Raw genomic sequence first — 21,680 nt, forward strand, 5'->3', positions numbered from 1 at the left:
GCCCCCACTACCAACTGCCCCTCCTTCAAATTTGCTCTGGATCCACCCCTGATACAACCAGCCAGTGTCACACGACAGAAAGTGGTTCCTTATTTTCTACATCTTTTTCCAGTGAACCATTCTTGTTCCCTTATTTGAATTTGAATGTAATCCTGAATTTGCCCTTGCAAACTGCCGTAATTATCTCAAGAAAAATAATATGATATTGATTTACGTGCACGTTTTCAGTGACTGCTCCCACTAGTATTTAACTAGCAAAGCCGAGTTTGCTGTTATTCAAAAATTGAGTTACATCTAAAGATTATAGACGGGAGAAATTAACTTTTTTTGTTGTCAATAGTTAAGTCCAGCATGAAGATATGAACCTTTGATTTAACTTGCTACATTGGATAGAAACGGGTTTGCGGCAAATAAGCATCAAAGGCAAGAATTAATTGGTATCATGGACATAGATAAGAAAAGACCATCCTTGGTTTTAATACAGTGAATTTCCTATTTGATGTTATTGGATTTAGGGCTTAGGCTGTTGCTATGGCAGACGAGGACCTTCTCATTCGCTGAAATCCCTTTAGGATTTTGAAGTAGGACTGTTAGTAATCATCTTTCCGCAAGACATACACCTATCAATAAATCGACATTTGTATTATGCTGTTGCGTAGCAAAGGTTTTGCCTTTTTTGCATAATCCATCAACACAGCGAGAGTATTTATTAATATCAATATATTTGAAATAGCAGCACCCCCACATCGAAGGGATTATCAAACAAGAAATCTTCGAAGTGCAGTATCTGCATTACGTATTTCATGCATTGTTCACGGCATTCGGGCGTTTTGATATCTTCGACTCTCGAGAATACGGTATGCATTCTTGTTCAATTCATTGTTTTAGGGAACACTTCAAATGCTTTGGGAACACTTCTTATTTGTTTGTGCCTGATCTTGATCTTGTGCCGTATGCTGGTAAATGATTTTGGATACCTTCTCGTAACATAAAAAAGAATTGCACAATTGTTTTTTGATTTTACAAAGAGCTTGCCCACAGACTGCAGGTTTTAAACTATTTTATGATCTTCTATGGTTCTTAGGTTGGTAAAATTGATAGGAAACAGTTGAGTTGATAAGAGTAAGACTGATAGTCTGCAATTTATCCAATTACGACCAGTGAATCCTTTTAGTAGCTAAATTTGAACAATTTCCAGAGCTGGTAATTGAGCGTGAACTTCAGCTTTACCCCTTGTGTCTCTCCTTTCCCTGTTATCATTCCCTGTTTTCTTTTTCTTCCCATTTCGGCTATTAATTTTTCCTACCCCTGCACACTCCTGCATCCTCTGCAACTTAACCATCGCAACGTAACCATCGCAACTTAATCATCGTTGTCTTTAAAAGTAGATACTCCGGCAGAAAAAGTATTTACGAAAATAAAATGCGACAATCTTTAAAGGTTTTTACTCAAAGCAAGGGGCATCTCGGCAAACAGACCGCACAAGCTCAATAATGAAGTTGCTTAGTTATAGACTAAAGCGTTAAGGAGGTTATCACTCTTATGCATATCGACGACCTACCGTTCACAGACGGCATATCGGACAATATATAATTCATCTTTGCAATTTACAAAACATGAATACACGGCTGTATGTTAAAAATCTCTGCAGGGAATGCATTACAATTGGGTGGTACATGCTGTGTTCTCAGCTTGCTGACTAATGAGTTTACGAGTCAAAGCATGTATAATTTATCAATTATTAAACGTTTTCTAGCTACAGATGATTTGCGGCTTCACTTATATTGCAGGTTGCAAACCCTGATTACTTAAAAAGCTTGCGGGGTGATTTTTTTTATTTCAGACTTCATTACAAGTGTCCGTATTGTGATAATGGGGCTAATGCAGTTTTGGGAGGCTTTTTGATCCGTTTCACTAACTCACAGCAAAAGAGAAACGCGTTGTTTCATGGTAATAATTGAAAGAAATTTTGTAATCCGTTTTCTTTGAACATCTTTGTTGGCTGGTTGAGCAGCATGCTAATCTCATAAAAGAAAACTACATCAATTGGGTTAGTTGCATTGTGCTCTGTACGAAGTTTACTGAAAATTCTGCAATAGCAAATTGCTTGGAATGGGACGTTGCATCACGCGTGGCTTGAAGTTTACGAACTGGATTGCAGGTTTTAGAATTCTTCAAGCTCCGTACAAGGTAGCTTGGCATATCAATTCATACTCTTCTATGTAACTACTTGTAGAGCTTCAATGCTGATACAATATTTCCATGCTACAGCAAATCCGAGGGGCAATTCACTCTTGCAAATAGCGTACGAGATTTTCCCTTAGGATTTATAGGGATTTTCAGATAAAACAATAGGATTTTCACAAAAGGTGTACGAGATTTTCTTGGAGTGATTTGCCCTTCGAACAAATCTTTATATTTCAATCAACTACGACAAAAACCAGACATAAATAATGCATTTTGTTAAAAGATTTCTATCTAGTGTCTGAACAACTATCGTAGCTTTGTTTTGCGGCGCTGATAGTGAGAAGAGAAGTCACCTGTTATGAAATATCCAAGCTTCGTAATTCATAAATGCTGCACAGATTATCGTTCACTGGTCGAGGTTCTGGTAGTTGGATGGCTAATGCACAGTCTAGGTGACGTTATCATTCAAAATTTTCAAACGTCCAATATTTAAAATGGAGAGAGAATAGTGAAAAGTTTGGGAATTATCAACCCTAAGGCAATAGATAACGTTTTACGTTACTCTGTGTTTTGAATCGACGACTATAATAATTTGCTACATATTTTACATATAGTTTTGAAACTTAATTTTCCTGCTTTAAGCTTTTGCTGCGATTGACGTTAAGGCAAATTTGTACAATAGTCCAAAGCATTTTAGATAACCAGTTGAGTTCCTGAGCTGGCCTTTATATTTGCTAACCTTTATACATGAAATAAGCTTTTTCTTTATGTTTGCTTACCTTGACGCTTGCTTACTTTTTTGTTTACTTACCTTAATGGTTTTTCTACCTTATTGATTTATTGCCTTTATACTTACTTTCTTTTAGTTTGTTTATCTTGTTATTACTTACGTTTATGCTGGCTTACTTTTTTGTTTACTTACCTTAATGGTTTTTCTACCTTATTGATATATTGCCTCTATACTTACTTTTTTTTAGTTTGTTTATCTTGTTATTACTTACCTTTATGCTGGCTTACCTTCATGCTTATATACCTTAATGTTTATTTCTCTGTTTGTGAGCAACTAGTAAGTAATGTTCTAAACATTATATTTTATGTACTTAGTTGCTCTTTACTAATGAAGTGTTGATGATTACGATTTATGCTTAGGACTTTCAGGACAAGTATTATTGAGCCTTTCAATATTATTTCAATATTCAAATTTAAATGTCAATAACGAATATCAATAGAGATAATATTCCAAAATATCATTTCACGTATACAAATTAAAAATTAGCTATACATAGTATACAAAATAAATTTGCATCATTTCAAAAGTTTAGTAATATCCAAAGTAACTCTTTTGATACTATTTTTGGATGTTATTTTATTTTTATTTTCGAAAATTCATATTTGCAAACTGGAATGCATATAAATTCACATTAATTTGCTTTAAACATATTCTTTCGGGTCATTCACTTTTGCGAAATATATGAAAGAATATCTGTATAATGATTTTTTAAATGATTTCCAGATCCGACTAAAAGAATAGAAAAATCTCTCTCACTTTATCGCCTGTTGAGATTTTTTATACTGAGATTTTTCTGCACTATATTTCAAAACCAAGGTCCATGCTTCAATCGATTATTCTTGAAATAATTTCACATGTTTGCATCTTATAACGCAAGAGAGCTAAGATTGTTTCGGACGATCTAGAAATGTCCTAAAAGATTATTCTTTTAATATAAGTTTGCTAACGTCGTCTGCTAGCAACAAAGAAATTAAAACCTGTTATCACTAAGACAACTGGTATTTATTAAATATCCTTTCAAAGTTATGAAAATGTAAATTCACTTAACGCAAACCACTTTAGAAATTGAAGTTAATTGTTTCCATAACATAGAATCACATCCAAAGCAAACTCTTATTTTGTATAATGTCATTGTTTTATGTCTTTACCTCTCATACGTCATGGTCTTACTTTAGAGACGGTCTTTCGTGATTTTTAAAAGTGGATCAATCTAATAAGCACCTTTTAGATAGTTTTAGCACCTTTCCTGTACAAAGCCCATCTCATAAGCTTTTATAAAAACCTGATCACCAGAAGTGCTATTTTTTATTTCTTATAAAGTTATGTTAGGGGGGGGGGGTGGGGTTCGAATAGACAGTGGTTTGAAATGTTTCAAATTTCAATGAAAGGTTTTGAGTACAGCTCTGTTCCATCTATTTGGCTAGATTGCCTCCTGTTCTGAGTCAAAATTCTAATAGAAAATTCAATCTCATTTTAAGTGACTAATTTCTTTGCCAATTATAAAGGCAATAACTGGCAATATGCTTTTGATTTGCTATTTAGAGATTGAAAAGGGGGCAGGCGTTGTGTAACAGGACCAATCAAATAGTAAACTGTAATCACATGGCAACTCAATTATAATTAAAAGTAGACAACATGAGAGATTGGAAATAAGAGGTTGATTTGAATACAGAGAAAAGTAGTATTCCATTTTTCATCGCTCTACCGTTACGACCTATCACAGTTGTTAGAGGTGGGGGAAGGAGATAGAGGAAATTTAATGGACAGGAACTGAAGTATCGATAGGGCTTGCTGTTTTTGGACTGCTACGGTGCTGACGATAGGCCGCCCTGGGGGTAAATTTCCCCAAGTACTCTGGGCTTTTATTCTGGAATATTTTTGCTAATTTTTGCATAGTGTTGAATTCTACACCCCTATTACTCTTCTTTAACCGTGAAATGTAAGTTGAGTTCTTTTCAGAAATCAGCTGGTTTTGTGCCAAAATATATTCTACTGTGACATTTATAAAATTGGTACCTTTTAGTGTGTGGGATGCATTTGTTTGCTTCTGGTCATAACTTAAATTCTTGTTACTAGCTACTTAATGGAGGACCATGAAATGTATCACTGCCAAGCAAATGTCAATGACCTTCAAATGACTATATCTATTTGAATATTTTTTGAAAGATTGAAGTTTTAAGTGCCTGTGACATGACTTGTTTTATTCTCTTAATTGAAGCGATGCACTGCTCTTATAGTAGATTCAAATTTTTTTTTTAAACAAAAGCGTTTTGATATTGAAATTAAGCAAAATAGGGCGGCCTAGCCAAGTCGCTTTATCACCATTCGCCGTTCTCTTGTGACGTCATGGGAGGAACTCGTTATTGTAACAATGTAAGCGCTACCTTCAAAAATCTCATCCTCGCTGCCACTACTTTCTCTGGAAATATCGCTCATCTTGGACCTGTTAGATTTCCCTCATTGACTACGATACAAAAACTCGAAGGAGGAGGCGATCGGGTCCCTCCCGTGACGTCATTGTCTACTCATTCTGAGAACCAAGATGGCGAATTTTGGCGTAGAAGATTGCCAATAACTCCTTCATTTCTCACGAAACGTAAAAACTAAATATAAACCTAAATATTCTTATGAAAATAACAGGACTTTTTACATACGAATAGATATATAAACCTAAAAGTACGAAAATCATGTCACAGGCACTTCATGTCACAGTCAAAGATCTGACAACCTTGTGTTACAAGTTTAATGACTAGTTTTTTCACGGGGATTGCAGATGAATATGACAGGGGACAGAGAAATTGGCCGCTCGGGGTCAAATGGGTTAATTTTCTATGGGTCAAGAAAACTTCCCGTATTGCTATGCAGAATACCTCAGCTGCGAAATGGAATATTCTTGGCTTTTTTATCGAAAGAAGACGATTTTCAACGTGCTTATTATGTAGGGGGTGTGAGCTGGGAGCTGGAGTCTTTCAAAAACTTTCATTTTGCAGCTCTTGAATTAGTAGAGAGTGCGAGAAAATAGCCGACCTGAACGAGGCTCGAACTCACGACCCTTGACTTTGTACGTCAAGTGCTCTACCCTTAAGCTCTTGAATTCTTTGACCGCTCAATAAATGTTTGAGTGATTCATGTTATTCACTTTATTTATCTTTGTTTTTCTTCAACAGATCGTTTCCAAGGCTCAGTTTTTCAAGTTAATGGTTAAAGAGAACTGTTCGAAGATATCTACTAACAGACAATGAGACAGTTTGAAGAATGTAATGGTGGATTACCTTCATAACAATATTACATCTATTTCGCTATTGTACGAGTTGTTTAGCTGAGACCAAAGATACCTGGCCCTGCATGTCAATCAAAGCCACTGTTGTCACAAAAGTTCAGTCATGGTGCTGGTAGCCTATTGAATTGAAAGAAAAGAGTTTCAAAAAATTTATATTTTCTCAGATTACATTGTAGTTCGGGATGATTTAAACCTCAAACACGAAAAGACTTTCCTGGCATTATGTCAATATGATCATAAAACTTTGTAGCCATCTTCAAGCCTTTTTGCCACAAGAACTATTTCAGCTCGAGAAAGTGAAATAAGTAGATCACACAAATAGTTGCGAGCTACAGATATAAGTCATCGGCTCAAGAAATACTTCGTCGATTAACCAAAAATCAAGTTGCAATGCATGATGGACTTTATCATAAGGCTCTTTTTTGATTACAGCTGTTGGCTGAAAGTTTACATTGTAGCGAAGGAGGCATTGCTGCAATCTTATCGCTGTGCAGGAGTTTAAACAATGAGGATAACGCAGTTGAGGATTTTTGCCATTGTATTAACTATGCTTGGCACACTACTAACAATCGTTGCTTTTTCGACCAATGATTGGTATGGCATCTCAACGTATTCGCAGTTCCAAACTAAGTCAGTTGATTTTTCCTATGGATTGTTTTATTATTGCGCCGATGGAGATTGCTCTACAATTAAGACGAAAGAAAGTAAGTAGACATATTTTTATTGATTATTCGATGGTGGGATATCTAAGTGTCGGCTTTCTCACCTGCCTCTAAAGACTAATGTATCTTTTGGTTGCTTCTAAGGGTTCAAATGGCAAGTTCTCATCATACCAATTATGACGCATCAAGTGTCATATTGTATCCTTGGACAGTATATTGCTTTAGAAGTACGGCTTATTTAATCCCAATTTTGCCCACCATCACTACCTTACTTGCCGTATAGTTATAAAAAATGGTTGCAAAAAGCTATGCAACTCAAATTTTATTTATCTCTGGATCTACCGTGATTAACTTGAAAAAGTGAAACAAGTATTCGTTGGAAAAAGGGTTTAGTTAAGGAATGGTTCATTGAATTAAAAACATACTGATTACTTGTACTTTTGTTTTATCACGGTTTATAATACATTCAAAAAAACATCCCCCAAATTACAGAATATGCCGTTGTGAACAAAAATTGTTTTTCTGACAATTTATCCAGAATAAGGCAGGATTGTGAGAAAACTCCCCAGGTAACCGCGTTAACAAGTCTTGGCCATTTTGTTGATTACAGTTTGTCGAGATATTAGTGAGTGGAAAATCACATGCGTCAAAGCGAAGTAAATGATATTTATATCTTCTGTGGAGACGTCTTTCCTAATAGGATTGATCTGTTAAGGTTGACTAAGACGAAAACTAGAGACAATGACGACCAAGCCTTTTTGAAAACCGCTTTGTTTGTGCAAGTAAAATAACTTTTCGTTAGCTTTCCAGCATTCGAAAAATATTCTTTTTACAAGATTTCTAACACGCAAGCCTCTCTTTGAGCCATTTTGACTAAAATCTCACACAAAATTAACGACATGAATCAAATCTTTATGCAGCTGTGAAGATTTCTAAGATGTTAAATTCAGGACTACAGACCCCAAGGTTTGAGGTCAGGACTACAGTCCCCAAGGTTCGGTCATATCTAAAGAAAGAAATAGGATACTGCTTGATAATTATATATCCGAAGTTAGTGGCGAAGCCAACATTTTTTGTCGGAGGGGTACAGAAATTACTTTTGCCGATAAAAAGGCGTGTCTCACTCCTTAAGGGTGTGGTCATCAGATAAAGAATCTTATGCGCTGCTTTTATGCAATTCTATTTGAAAATTCATACTTTAGTGCCCTACTTTGAATGTTCAACTGCTACAGCAATGTTAATAGGTTACAATTGCTGCCAAAAGGTTACCGATACTGGGCCTATAAAACAGACATTCATACCCTCTTTTAATGCCACTATCCTCATCAAATTTAACTTGAATTAAGACTAACGATTTTGCAAAACATACGTGTGCTAAAACCACTTCCCTGCTTCAATTGAAAAACATTTCTTGAGAAACTTCAAGTGCTGAGGTTAAAATTTCATTTGGCTCAAAGGTTGGAGAAAAGCAGTGATTGGATTAATGGCAGCGGCCGTCATCCTCGGATGCTTGTCGATTGTCATCATCTTGTCTGTCATTTTCTGCAACAAAAAGTTCAAGCATACGAGCATACTGATGTTATTATCAGGTATTTAGTCTTTTATTCGTATCTTTGGTCTTCTGACATTAAGCTATTTTTGTTATTTATTTCTTATTGTTTTTGTGGTTCTTTCATTCATTAAACTTATTTCTCCAAGGGTCAGCCCGTCTACAATCAAACTCTACTTTAACACAATGACAGCAGCTAGCCCTGGTCAACCCACCTTGCCGGGTAGCCCTTCTCACGAGTATGGCTGACCCGTTGAAACGGGTTGGCATTTTGTTAATTTTTCTTATGTGAACACGGATCAGCTAAGCCTGGGGTCGAGTAAATGCTTCGAAGCAGGGGTCATTTTTACACTTGAACTAACAACTCAGGCTGACCCGGGTGAGATCAAACCTCTAGAGAAGCATGGCTCGACTCTATATCCTAAGCTGACCCCAGCCCGTGTAAGCATAATGTTTTTACTTCTGTGTGGTACTGACCCAGTGTGGAATCCAGCCCAGGCTGGTGTAGACCGGGCCTAAGATTCCTCATAGCCTAGTGTCAAAAATCTTAGTAATCACACTATCCTTATGCATCAAATTGTTCATGCTATGTGAGAATTAAAGAAAAGGTTTATTTGTTCTATTAAAAATGACTGAAGAACAACAAGACTAGTAAAATAATCACTCTGAATATATGAGTATTATCGATGGTTATCTTTTATTTTAGCGTTTCTGCAACTCGCCACATTAATAATCTTTCCACTTAAGATGAATCTTTCGAGGGAAAGTAGCTTGGGCATCTCGTATTACGTCGCTTGTGTTGGTTTGATAGTGTCTGCTGGAGCTGGCATAATTGCATTCGCTTCGAAAGAAGAGCAAGTTGCACCATTCCATGACATATCATCCTGATCAATGCTGCTTACAGAAGTGGTCAGAAGTAAAGCAAGTAGACGCATGTGAAATAAAGAGAGCTTCCCTCCTTTTTCTTATTTGTCCCACTTCAATAAATACTAATTATGAATTTAATGATATAATATGGACGAATGACGATTCAAAATAGTCTCCATAGTATATGATAATATACGTCAGTTTGATGCAAAAGAAAATTTGTCGTGGGGATCTTCATGGGAAGAGACAGAGAAATACAGAATCTATAAGTGAACTTGAGGATCTAAGGTCCCATTTTGCTAACTAGATCTTTTGTAGTTTTCCTTGTTCAAGTGAAAGCTGTCAAGCGATTGTCATCGATTAAATCGTATGCTTTTGAAACTTGTAAAACGTTTGGTCTATTTTACATAAGTTTAAAACACAAGTTTTATAGTTCTATTAGTTACAGTTGGCCGAAACCCTTATTCTCCTTACCTTATCGCGTAAAGATAAGCGTTGCATTATCGCTAAATCTGTTTGAGGCCGCCCAATAAAGTTCCAGCATGTGTGGATTTGACCAGAACAGAACGGATCCAAATCAAAACAGTGAGAATCGCAACATCTATTGCAAAAAGAACGAATGTACCCTGGGTACCAGAGCCATAGAAATTCGAGCGCGTAAACAGAATACTAAGCAGAGAAGCGGAGGAGTGCTCCACTCCTATATTCTATCTCCGTTCTTGAATTTATGTGGCTCTGGTACCTAGGGTAGATTGAAAGAAGCAAGCATAAAACATTTCCAGAAGTATGCAAATAAGCAAAGATTCAACAGTATTTTATTCTTTAGACCTCGTGTGCACTCAGTGTATGACCTCGATTTAGATTTATCTTTTATCTGTCAAGTTATAAACATGACATCAATTCGAATGGCGCCAGATCTGTATATATTAAACGACTGTAAAGTTCATGATCAAACTAAATAATTTATCCCCTTCTTACCAAGGAGCGATAGAAGCTATAAAAATCTTGTAGAACTCTTCTGATGATAATCTATTGACAGTTATCTCAACGGACATCTAATAAAAACATCGCATTTAATGCGAGACATAATATTAAACTTAAACTTAAGACATATGCATTTTGCGATTTTCACGTCATCATCACACATCAAACGACAGTTAGCAAGAAATTTGAAATACCAGGGCCACTGGGACAAAGAGCTCTTGCCTTTATCTAACGTTAGCTATATGTAGCTGGCTTGAAGAATAAACATCTTTAAAACACAGAAGTGTTTGCATAAATGGAAAAATATGGATTCAGGAATATGAAAACTGTATAGGTAAAAGATAAATCGAATGAAGAAGACCATCTAGATTTTAAAATACATGTCTCATTTTGTTTTTAAATTTTACATCTATTTGGGCAAGTTTTGCTTTGGGATGCTGCAATCATATTCATTCTGATAAGGCCAATATAGTGTTTATCTTAAATGTTCTATTTGTAGTAATGTAGAGTCTAGGCATAGAATTTTATGAAAAAGTTTTGGATGTAAATATTCTTTGTAAAAATCGTTAATTCTTTAGAGAATAGAAATTACAAAGCATGATTTGAATAATTTAGTCGGATTTTTCATTCGTGTTACCAAGACTTCTTCTTAGAATTTAGTCATTAAAATCTATTCTATTCGAACTTTTGACTGATCTGCTCTAAGTCAAATTGAAGACGCCATAGGAATTTTCGAGAAACATGACATCAGAAATATTTTTTGGAAAGGAAATTAAGCAAGTGATATGGATTTTCTTTACCCATGTCAATAAGTGAAATACCGTGAATTGAACTTTCTCTCCTTTTACCCCGAAACTGTCTCCTTTTGAACTACAATCCCCATCCAAACGCTGATATTAGCGAATTTTCCTCGGGGTTCCTTGAGGGTAATAAACGCGGACAACCACGATAGCCTCGTATTGATTTTCGCGGGAAATTGACAAACTTCTAGATCCAGATCTCTGCCCCCACAAAGAAGGATCACAGAAGACTGCGTCCCACGAATTGTCAGATGACAATGTTTGAAGACAGCTTCTTGAACTTGTAGAAACCCTGAAAGAGTCATAATTATGCTCTGGTCGGAAGCAACAGAAAATGTCAGGATTCTATTTGGTAAGAAACTTGCTAATTTAGTAATATTATTCCTGTTTTCGAAACGGGTGTGTTTTATTTCAAGCCAGTCTGCAGAGAGTGGCATGGTGCACACACAAAAAATTTTCAGAGGCTTGTCTAATGCACACAAAAACATAGGGCTGCACACACATTTTTTAAGTACTGGAAAATGTTTAAGGACCACCCTTTTTGAAACGTTGCTTTCCTACCTTGGTCTAAAAAACATTTTCTCTGAAATTTTGAAATGCTGATGAATTGGGATTTTAGTGTTCATAAAACAACTTTTAACTTGTGTTGATCAGCATCAGAACCATCTGATTGTCACAAATTGAAGGAATTACTGTCTTTAACTAAATTGGAGAACATGTTCCACTTTGTATGTGCATTTTATGAGCAGATTGAGTTCTTCTAGATGACACTTCTCCTGACTTGAAAAGCTCTGACATGCATTGAATGAAATATGAGGCACAGCTTATGAAGGCTGCTCAATGAAATCTGAAAGCCTAGAATATTTTTAAGGGCCGCAACCTATACATTACTGCAGAATGGCCCTGGTGTCATCTCATAACTCAGTATTTTGATTTGCTATTTCGAAATGAGCTATGCTTGCCCTAAAGCCATCGATGCCCATAATTAAAAATCTACTGGCTAGCATATTCCAATTCTCTGAGAAACTCCAGTCTTAGGTTTATTCTTAATTTCCTAAGCAAGGGCTGGCAAGGGGCCTTGCCGGTGTAATATGCGTTTCGGTACCCTATGCAAAAGTGTAACATTGTGAGAAACAAAGTGTTTTAAATCATATGATTTAATCGTAGTGCGATGTTATGACACGTTATGAGTAACAAATTGACCAAAATGCTTTTCGAGTTTAAAATCTTACACTTTTCAATCAAGCAAACATTGGAGTCGCCACTAATGTTGAACTTTTTTTGCATAATTGTAACAATGGATATCCCAACACCGCCTCTTATTAGCACCCCCTTTTTTAGAAATAGTTCGGTTGTTCTTTACATTCTGGAAAATATGAACCAGAACATTTCTGTACCCAGGTCAGTTCACATGCTAAATTCCACCATTCATTTTGGTATCCTATTGTCTTAATGCTTGGGTACATTTTTCCATAACCAAAATTATCATGCTTTTGTGTACCCGGACCGCTTTGCATGCTAAATTCCACCATTCGTTTTGGTACCCTATTGTTTAAAAGCTTGGGTACGTTTTAGCATAACCAAAATTGTCATGAGTTTGTGTACCCGGACCGTTTTACATGCTAAATTCCACCATCCGTTTTGGTACCCTATTGTTTAAAGCTTGGGTACGTTTTTGCATAACCAAAATTGTCATGCGTTTGTGTACCCGGACCGCTTTGCATGCTAAATTCCACCATCCGTTTTGGTACCCTATTGTTTAAAGCTTGGGTACGTTTTTGCATAACCAAAATTGTCATGCGTTTGTGTACCCGGACCGTTTTGCATGCTAAATTCCACCATTTGTTTTGGTACCCTATTGTCTAAATGCTTGGGTACGTTTTTGCATAACCAAAATTGTCATGTGTTTGCGTACCCGGACCGTTTTGCATGCTAAATTCCACCATTTGTTTTGGTACCCTATTGTCTAAATGCTTGGGTGCGTTTTTGCATAACCAAAATTGTCATGCGTTTGTGTACCCGGACCGTTTTGCACGCTAAATTCCACCATTCGTTTTGATACCCTATTGTTTCAAAGCTTGGGTTCCTTTTTGCATGACCAAAATTTTCATGCATTTGCGTACCCGGACCGAAATGCATAAGGTTACCGAAACGCATATGACACCGGCTACTAACAAGGGGCATAAAAATGTCTGAATCAAAGAATGTAAGATTATTTGGAAAACTACAGTATCTGACTGAGTGAAGTTTTAGGGGGTTACATTTTAATCCCACACCCCCACCTAGAAATTTGACTAAGTAAAAGGGAGGGGGTCAAAATAATTTAAATTTAATCATGCAAAGTAAATGAATGACTCCATGCTAAATTTTAATCTAAAGTAAAAATTTTATGGAATGCTTGAAAGCGCTTCTGTGGAAATAATTGCTGTGCACACGATGTGAGACAAATTGACTAAAACTTTGCCCATTAAAAGCTTGCTGCACACATTGGATCAAAACTTAACAGTGTGCACACATTGCACACTTTTTCAGAACCTTTGCACACATGCACACATTTGTGTTTGCTCTTGCACACACATGATATTGCCGAGAACTGCCATGTTCTGCAGACTGGATTTCAAACATCAGAACATCAAAGATTGAACAAAACTAATAGGCTATCAGAATGCTCAATGTGCTGATAGAAGGCATTGGAAATCACTCACTAAGCGTATGATGTTAAATACAACGTATGGGATATTCCATATCAAGTGTACCCAGATTGTAAAGTGCCCCTCCTGGACTTTTTTAAAAAAGCTCACACTCAAAATTTCAGGGTTCTAGGTCAACTCGTTTCTAACAATGTAGATAAGAGAAAGAATCCTCAACGTAACACAACAGATCCTCTTCTAGATTATTCACCCTACCCCACATGTTTTTGGGGAATCAGGTTTGCATTAATAATTGTTAGAAATAACCCATTTTTCAAAGAGAATAATAACCCTTATTTGAGAGCAAATTAGAGAGCATTTTACAGAAACATTTCATAGTTTGAACAGTATCATAGCATTCATTCCTAGGCTACTGTTAATGAATGTCATAAATCTTTATAGGTAGCAAAAAATTAAAAAAATTCAGAAAAGTGATACATGCATTTATTACATGCATTGTAATAGCCTTTTCATTCATTTTATAATCCAAATGTTTTTGATGTAGATATATATCTACCCTTTGCTTGGCAAATTATCTTAGATCAATTAAAGTATTATAGTTGCTTTCAGTTTTCTGGTTCTTGGAAAGGAAGATTTCATAGCTCGTTCAAATTAAATGAGGAAATGGAGGAGGTGTAACACTTTGATTTCAAAAGCATTTCTCTTTGATTTCGAAACTGCCTTTATATAACCAAACATTTGCTGTAGTGGTCTGAAATTGGTAAAAGAAGTGTTCCTTGTTGGTAAAAGGGTGTTTCCTGACAGTTCAAAGGGTGTGGCCTAGAATTATTAATTTTGCTCTCCACCTCCAACCAAAGCAAGTGACTGGTGCTGCCACTGTCCAAAGGTGAGAACAAACTTCTTCAAGCTATAAAAATAAAAGTTTTTTTCATATACATGGGAATAACTGCTAGATGAAATAATGACAGTGCTTTGCCATTTTGCTATTATAGTCCAGAACATATTGCCATTAAAGTTTTTGGTACAATCTTGGTTTTCTAGTTTATGCTGAAAAATATTGAAATGGTTAGTTTTGGCTGTTAATTCAGACCTACAAGATTTATCTTAATGCTGCCAACTTTGTTAAATTGTGTAGTTTTTGCCTAGGCCATAGCTAGCTAGACATATCTGGCAAATTTTAATTCCTGGGCCCTACAAATCATTTTAAAATTAAAATTTTTGATTTTAAAAAGCATCAAACAACTCCAAAAATTTGAAACCTTCAAGGGAAAAAAATCATAATTGGACAGAATTTTGATATAGAAATAATTTTCACTTTCATTCAAAGAAATGTTCAACAGAAAACTTGTTTGTATTCTTTTTAAAGTTAAATTAAGGAAAAATACTAATATTTGAGGTCTTTGTTCTGGTAGGGCTTTTTCAAATGACTATGGTTGATATTTTGGAATGAAAGATATGACAAAATTGTGATAGATTATGTAAATCAGGAATAATCAGTAAAACTATTCATTGTTGTTTTAGGCAATAATGACGTTGTTGGCAGCCATTTTGTTTTAGATATAACATTAATTAATAGGTCGTTTCATTATCTTTTGTTCTGTTAAATTGCAAAACTCGTTCCCTCTCCCAACAAGGTGCCACTTAAAAGGTTCGCCTGGTACTCTAAAGGGTACCCAGTATTTATGTAAGTCTAAGGTACATATGACAATTTAATTTATAGTCTATTAGTAATATTGTATGAATTAGAATGTTATTGATAATGAAAAGGAATGAAAGGGCTCTCTTCAGGTCCTTTATTATCCGATTTCCATTTTAGTTATAAGCATGTTCCCGTGTTTGCTTGATACCATTTTTATGTTCTTGTTTTATCTGGAACCCCTCAACGACCCTCAATTTGGTTGTTTGTAGCTGTTTCAGTATGCAATTTCTTTAGAGGAACTATTTATAGATTGCAAAGGCAGATTGCATTCAATTTTCTCTATTGCTTTGGATACAAAGACGTCTCTTTGTGGCCATTAAGTTTATCCCAACGATATTTTACACTATAATGATAGTAATGTAGCTATTTTCGTTCTTGCTAATAATTTGGGCTGTTTATAGTCCGTTTGCTAATAATCTCGTATGTTTAAGCGCGCAGTTATCTTCGCCGATTTCGAAACAGTTTAAATCTAGATACGTGTGCCTGGATATCTAGCCAACTTGTTAGCTGTGCCTTCTTATATTGGGAAGTGTTTCTTTAGAAAAACTTTCTAAGTGCCACCGGTTGTATCGGTTATAGGACGGGTCATAGATCAAATTCACAAGGTGATAGGTCATAAGACGGGGCATCGATCATAATCATTCTAGGCCAATGAATAGAAGTACACATCGGTGGCTGGTAATTTAGGTGATAGTTCAAAACATGGCTTTCTTAGATCATATAACAGGTCTGGCCTAGATAAGGATTTTAGTTTCAAGTATATCAGATCCTATATTGATACTGTATCGCTGGAACTTTATAAAGGAAGGGAGCTTTTATTCCCTATTTAACACGCTTTTATGGAAATTATAGCGACTGCTAAGAGAATAATGGGTGACTGAAACAGAGGTACTGCCAAATTATGAAACATTGCCGTATAACTTATATGCAAGACGTATCTAAGTTAAATTGGCATGTTCAACTATCCGTCAAAACCAAGCAACGTCATGAAACATTTTCACACATGCAGATCGCCAAACATCTCTATCATAAATTTTTAGTCTATTTTGGTGGAAGGAAGTTGTGTTTCGCTGGAAAGTTGAGCTACTTCCAATTTTTTTAATATTTCGCTAGCGAGTTCGGCTTTGTCCGAGAAGAGCAAATGACATTCCAACCGCTGACGAATTCACTAAAGATTTCGCTCAAGTAGAAACCTGCCTTTACATGGTGGCCAAACTAAGAAACACTTCGCCCAATATTCGTGAAACAAAACTATGTGACAGCGTTTGATGATCTCAACTTACTTTCATGTCGAGTTTCACCTATGAGGAAATTTCCAGCAAATATTCTTAATTTTTAGAATAATTGCAAGAAGATAAGTTCCAAGACTTGCCTAAGCGCCATCCTACCTATGCCCCCCTAGATACTGACGTCACACCAATGATACTGTAATGAAAAAATCAGCTGTGAGTTTCAGGCATGGCATGATATTGCAACACATAAACCTTTTGTTGCCGAAGCACTTTGCATGTTAACACATCAACTCTTTCTTTCGAAGTAGTAAATCTTGTAATTTGAAATAATGTGTTTATTTGAATTGCTTTTGAGAATTAGTTTCATTCTTCGGAGACCAAATCAATATCACCGAGACAACGATTTTTACAATAAGAGCTTTTAAATTGACCTGTATTGCAATAATCTTGCTAACACAGATCAAATCCACACAAGTGTCTACGGACATTATTTGGACTGGACATTTCGACTTTTGTTTTGATGTTACGATAATCTGCACAGACATTTTGGTTCATAGAGATTAGATTAAATGCGAGAGAACGACAACATATATTTGTCCTCATGTCGGTGGAATTAATATTGATTAATTTGAGGTTGAGCGGAACAAGAAATACTTTAAAGTACCTTCTCGTCGACACAAGCACATTACTTGCGATGCAGAAGAATCTTCGCGTTTGTGTAACAGCATGTGATTGAAAGATTATTCGCATCACAGCTATTTCTAAGGTAGTAGAGATTGCAAATCACGGTATTTCACAACACTTCTCGGCATTCAATTCGCAATGGGTACTAAACGCTTCGCCTCAAATTTAAGGGATCGCTCTAATACTAATGCTGATGTTGCGAAAAATACCAATATCTGGTTGTCCAGTGTTCAGTTAGGACCAAAAGTTGAAGTAACAGATTCTCATGCAAATACGACAAGACGAGGAAGTCTGAAGGCTGCATTGCCGCTTCTAAATTTGCGAAGAAATTTATCGTTAGCATCTGACATTGGAGAGAATCTACTTGCAAGAACCACAAGGTCTGAGACTATTGCGAAAATTGACGTCACAAGGGTTCCTGGAAAGGAAAGTGGCCAAGGAGGGGAGAGAAGAAGGTGCATGTCTGATTGTAAAAGTGAGATGAATTTACGCATGGCTTTAAGGACAATAGAAGGTAGCTATTTTTCGCATGATCATAAAATTACTGACCGAAGCTCTGCACGGACTTTGCATTCATTGAGTGAACATGATGAGCTGGAAGATGCAAGTAGCATTTATACTGACGTTTTTTATGATACGGAAAAAGTTGGAGACAAAATGAATGTCAATCATACATGTAGAGACAATCCAACCGAGGGCGCTTTGGTACGGAAATCTTTTAGTGTCTCGCGTGAAAGCATTGTTCAGAACAGACTACCATCAATTTCATCAGTTACAAACAATTTTGATGTTGTGAATGCATTTCGAAGGAATTTATCAGAAAACAGGAGCAGAGATGCAAAAGTAATGGTTATAAAAGAAGCTGCTTTAGAGAGACTTCGAGCAAAACATAAAATTGACGATCGGCTTATTGCCAGAAGAACAAGAAATCCTAAATCAGCTTTGAAAAGTAAAGTGACGAAACGATATTCAAATGAATGAAGTGTACATAAAATTCCTAATTTCAGATTTTTCCTCAGATTTATGTTGATATGTAAAAATAAAAATTAATTTTTGTTAAGGTGTTAAAGAGTAGAAACAGAACCTTGATTGCCAATAAAATATTTGCAAAGGGCAGGTTTTTTGACAAGAGCTGCGTAGGATGATCTTGGCAACACAGCTCAACACGCACCTTGCGCTAAATCGTTAAGGTGGCGCTTATTTAAATCATGACCTTGTGGTAAGTAATGATTTACTATACAGTTGTATTTCCAAGCCTTTCGTCCAAATATTTTTATAACACTTAGAAAGAGATATACAAAATTTCTCCAATTAGCGGACACCGTCGGGACCAGAGCAAGGTGTCCGCTAATTGGAAGTGTCCGTCTTTTGAAAAGTTTTGCAATATAAGTCCCAAAGTTGAAAATAGACCCTAGTTTGTATTAAAAAAGTGTAATCAGTGGTGGCGCCAGAGCAGGGCTAGGGGGGCTACAGCCTTTTCGTCGGAAGCACCTAGTTCCCCCCATTGGAGGAAAATTTAGGTTATTGTCGGAGCAAATTTGACAAAATAACGTACGAAAACTGCATATTTTAGTCATTTTAGCCCCTCCCCCTCTCGGAAGCTTCAACCCCTCCGTCGGAAGATTTCTGGCGCCATCTCTGGGTGTAGTCTGGGTAATTGTGGCTATCGGGTTGAACTTAGGCCCCGTTTACACGGGAACGGATCCGCATAGATCCGTACCCAAACTGGCTACGATAGGCCTTGCGTTTACACGGGCACGGTAGGATCCGTATCTTTTCTGGGAGAGATCCGTACCTTTTTGGATACGATTCGAAAGCAAATCCATTTGGATCCGTACCTTCATCGGCGCCGTGTAAACAGGAAGATACGGATCCGCAAAGGCACGGCAGTAAAACGAGACTGTTGCTGGGGTCAATGGAGGCCATTTCAATTGTACGCAGCACTCATCATACAACAAAGAAATTACTCTCCCACCCCCGCTCCTTCTTCCACAGTCGAAAGCCTTTCTGAACCCTGTCTTCATCATGGTTTAATTTTTTTTCACCTTTTCTTTTGTAAATTTTTTTTATCCTGGGTATTTGGAAAGTTCTCTGTTGCTATTTCTAGATAGGCCTCGATAAATTGAAGAAAAATGTCTTCGTATTTCGACCTAACAGTCTCTAAGTTTTCTTCATTTTGCATTTTACCTCGTCATTGCGCATGAAAAAAAAGGAATTCGATTTTGGTCCGTTCCCGTGTAAACGCTTTATAGTTTAGGATCCGATCTCGTGTAAACGCTTGTGGATCGTACCCATACCGTACCTAAAAGGTCCGGATCTTCTGGATCCGTTCCTTTTTCTCTCGTGTAAACGGGGCCTTAGACACTAAAAAAGGAAAAATAACCAAATTGAGCGTAACACAACACTTTCATGGCAAGAAAGTTAGTAAACTGGGCTGTGAAGAAGCTGGAAGCTGGAAGCTGTAGAAAACCAACTAGATTGTCAAGTGTCAAAGTGTTTGAAATAAATGTTTGAAGAAATATTCATTCGTCTCATTTTTTTGTTCGCTGGCACCTAAATTTTTCGTACTGTCCTCTAATTGGGAAGAAAAAAAGCCAAATTGACTATTTTGTGCAAACAATATTGTCCGTTAATTAGAGTATCCGCTGATTTCCACTTTTTAGAAATTTTTTTATGAGACTTTGACCAGAAAACGATCGGGGGAAAAATTTGTCCGCTAATCAGAGGTGTCCGCCTCTTAGAGTGTCCGCCTCTTAGAGTGTCCGTTAATTCGAGAGAATACTGTATCAAATTTTAATGTAAATACTGCTAAATCAATAACTTAAGACCAGAAACATTGTTTTTGCCTGTGGAAATACTTGATCTAACTTTACAAAATTTACAAATGTTGCAACTGTTACTTTTTGTCGATCCCTTTAGCTGTTTGTGGCACGTTTCATCAAGAGGTGATTATCATTTGGCAAAGACTGAATTACCAAAGTAGACACCTGCCTATAACGGATATCTCTCAACAGCGGACGGCTCAACAGAAGCAACAGAAATGGACTCAACAGAAATGGGCACCTTCGTACAAAGAATTACTTGATAACTCAAAAGAAATTACCATACATATCCAATCAGTGAGAATTTTAGCGCTTGAAGTTTATAAAACACTTAACAACCTTAATCCTGTTTTCATGAAAAACTATTTTGTACCCAAAACAGGTCATCACCTTTCGACTCAAAACCCCCTTGACATTCCTAAAGCCAGAACTACCAATAATGGTATCAGATCATTAGGTTACGATCTTCCGAACGGACACCTTCAAGTTTCAATTACGGAAACCTCCCAGTAACGGACACGTCTACACAGTGTATAATTCCAGAAAACGGACAAAAAACTTGTTGCGATTTCATTCCTGTTACCAAAGCTTTTCAGAGGCAAATAGACACCTCCTCATCCATTGAATTGATGTTTCACTATTTTCTTGCTTCACTTGACACATCATTTTCATAAAAATAATGTGATGGCTGAGTTGTGTTTTTAAAAGATGATGATGCTGCTATCTTTATCGTCATTTTCCATGCTGTCATATTTTTGATGTACTTTTGTCTCATTTTAAAGTGCAAAGACGCGTTGCTGTTTCTAGGACAGCAAATTTGGGTTACCATTCCTAAATATACCCCAACCTAACTACTCAAGTCGTATTATTCAAAACTTTCAGCTCACAAATGTCCTCTTGATCATGAAGCTACAGTATCCTTAAGCTCAGTGGCATTTTTCTATCTACATTCACGAAAGCCAATCAGATTCTTTTATTCTGTCAATGTTTAAGTCATTAATTCAAGAAGCCATTAAAGTGGAGCAAGAAGTATTGTAATGTTGGGCAGAATATATAGAGAAAACACAATTGTTAAAGACTCATTGCTAACAATGAGCCATTGCGCTACGCAAGCATCCCATAATGCATTTTTAGACAGTCTGAAATCAATTTACTGCCATTGAAGACAGTTAACTGCCATTGTTTGGATTGTCGCCACGCTCGCAAAGGCTCATTGTTAGCAATGAGTCTTTAACATAACTGAAACTTCGATTTCATTTCATTTCATTTCATATTGATAATTCGAATTTTTAATTTTAATGTACTGATAATACGATTAAATATTAATTAGGTAAGCTTAGGACACTTGGAAAAAACTCAGAAGAGCTATCGAGCCAAGTGCCCTTTACACAATTTAACAACAATTTGCAATATAAATGAAACAAATTACGTTAATAGTAACATAACAACAACAGCTAAAAAAATAAGATTAGA

General features: G+C 36.4%; 1 protein-coding gene across 3 annotated transcripts; it reads left to right on the plus strand.

Annotated features, from left to right (window-relative positions):
• Positions 1-39: 39 nt before the first annotated feature.
• LOC148957933 (uncharacterized) lies at positions 40-20,384 on the plus strand. Of its 3 annotated transcripts, none has more exons than XM_089114109.1 (4): positions 40-857; positions 6,145-6,961; positions 8,377-8,508; positions 9,175-20,384. In XM_089114109.1, the coding sequence occupies exon 4, from the start codon at positions 17,524-17,526 to the stop codon at positions 18,364-18,366; it is 843 nt and encodes a 280-aa protein (XP_088970235.1). In that variant the 5' UTR covers positions 40-857; positions 6,145-6,961; positions 8,377-8,508; positions 9,175-17,523; the 3' UTR covers positions 18,367-20,384. The 3 variants fall into 3 exon arrangements, with proteins under 3 accessions (XP_088970235.1, XP_088970234.1, XP_088970236.1); XM_089114108.1 differs by lacking the exon at positions 40-857 and adding an exon at positions 891-2,190; XM_089114110.1 differs by lacking the exon at positions 40-857 and adding an exon at positions 2,201-2,639.
• Positions 20,385-21,680: the final 1,296 nt, after the last annotated feature.

The sequence above is a fragment of the Rhopilema esculentum genome, chromosome 19, assembly GCF_057945365.1.
Source record: "Rhopilema esculentum isolate cy_ngs chromosome 19, ASM5794536v1, whole genome shotgun sequence".
Lineage (NCBI taxonomy): Eukaryota > Metazoa > Cnidaria > Scyphozoa > Rhizostomeae > Rhizostomatidae > Rhopilema > Rhopilema esculentum.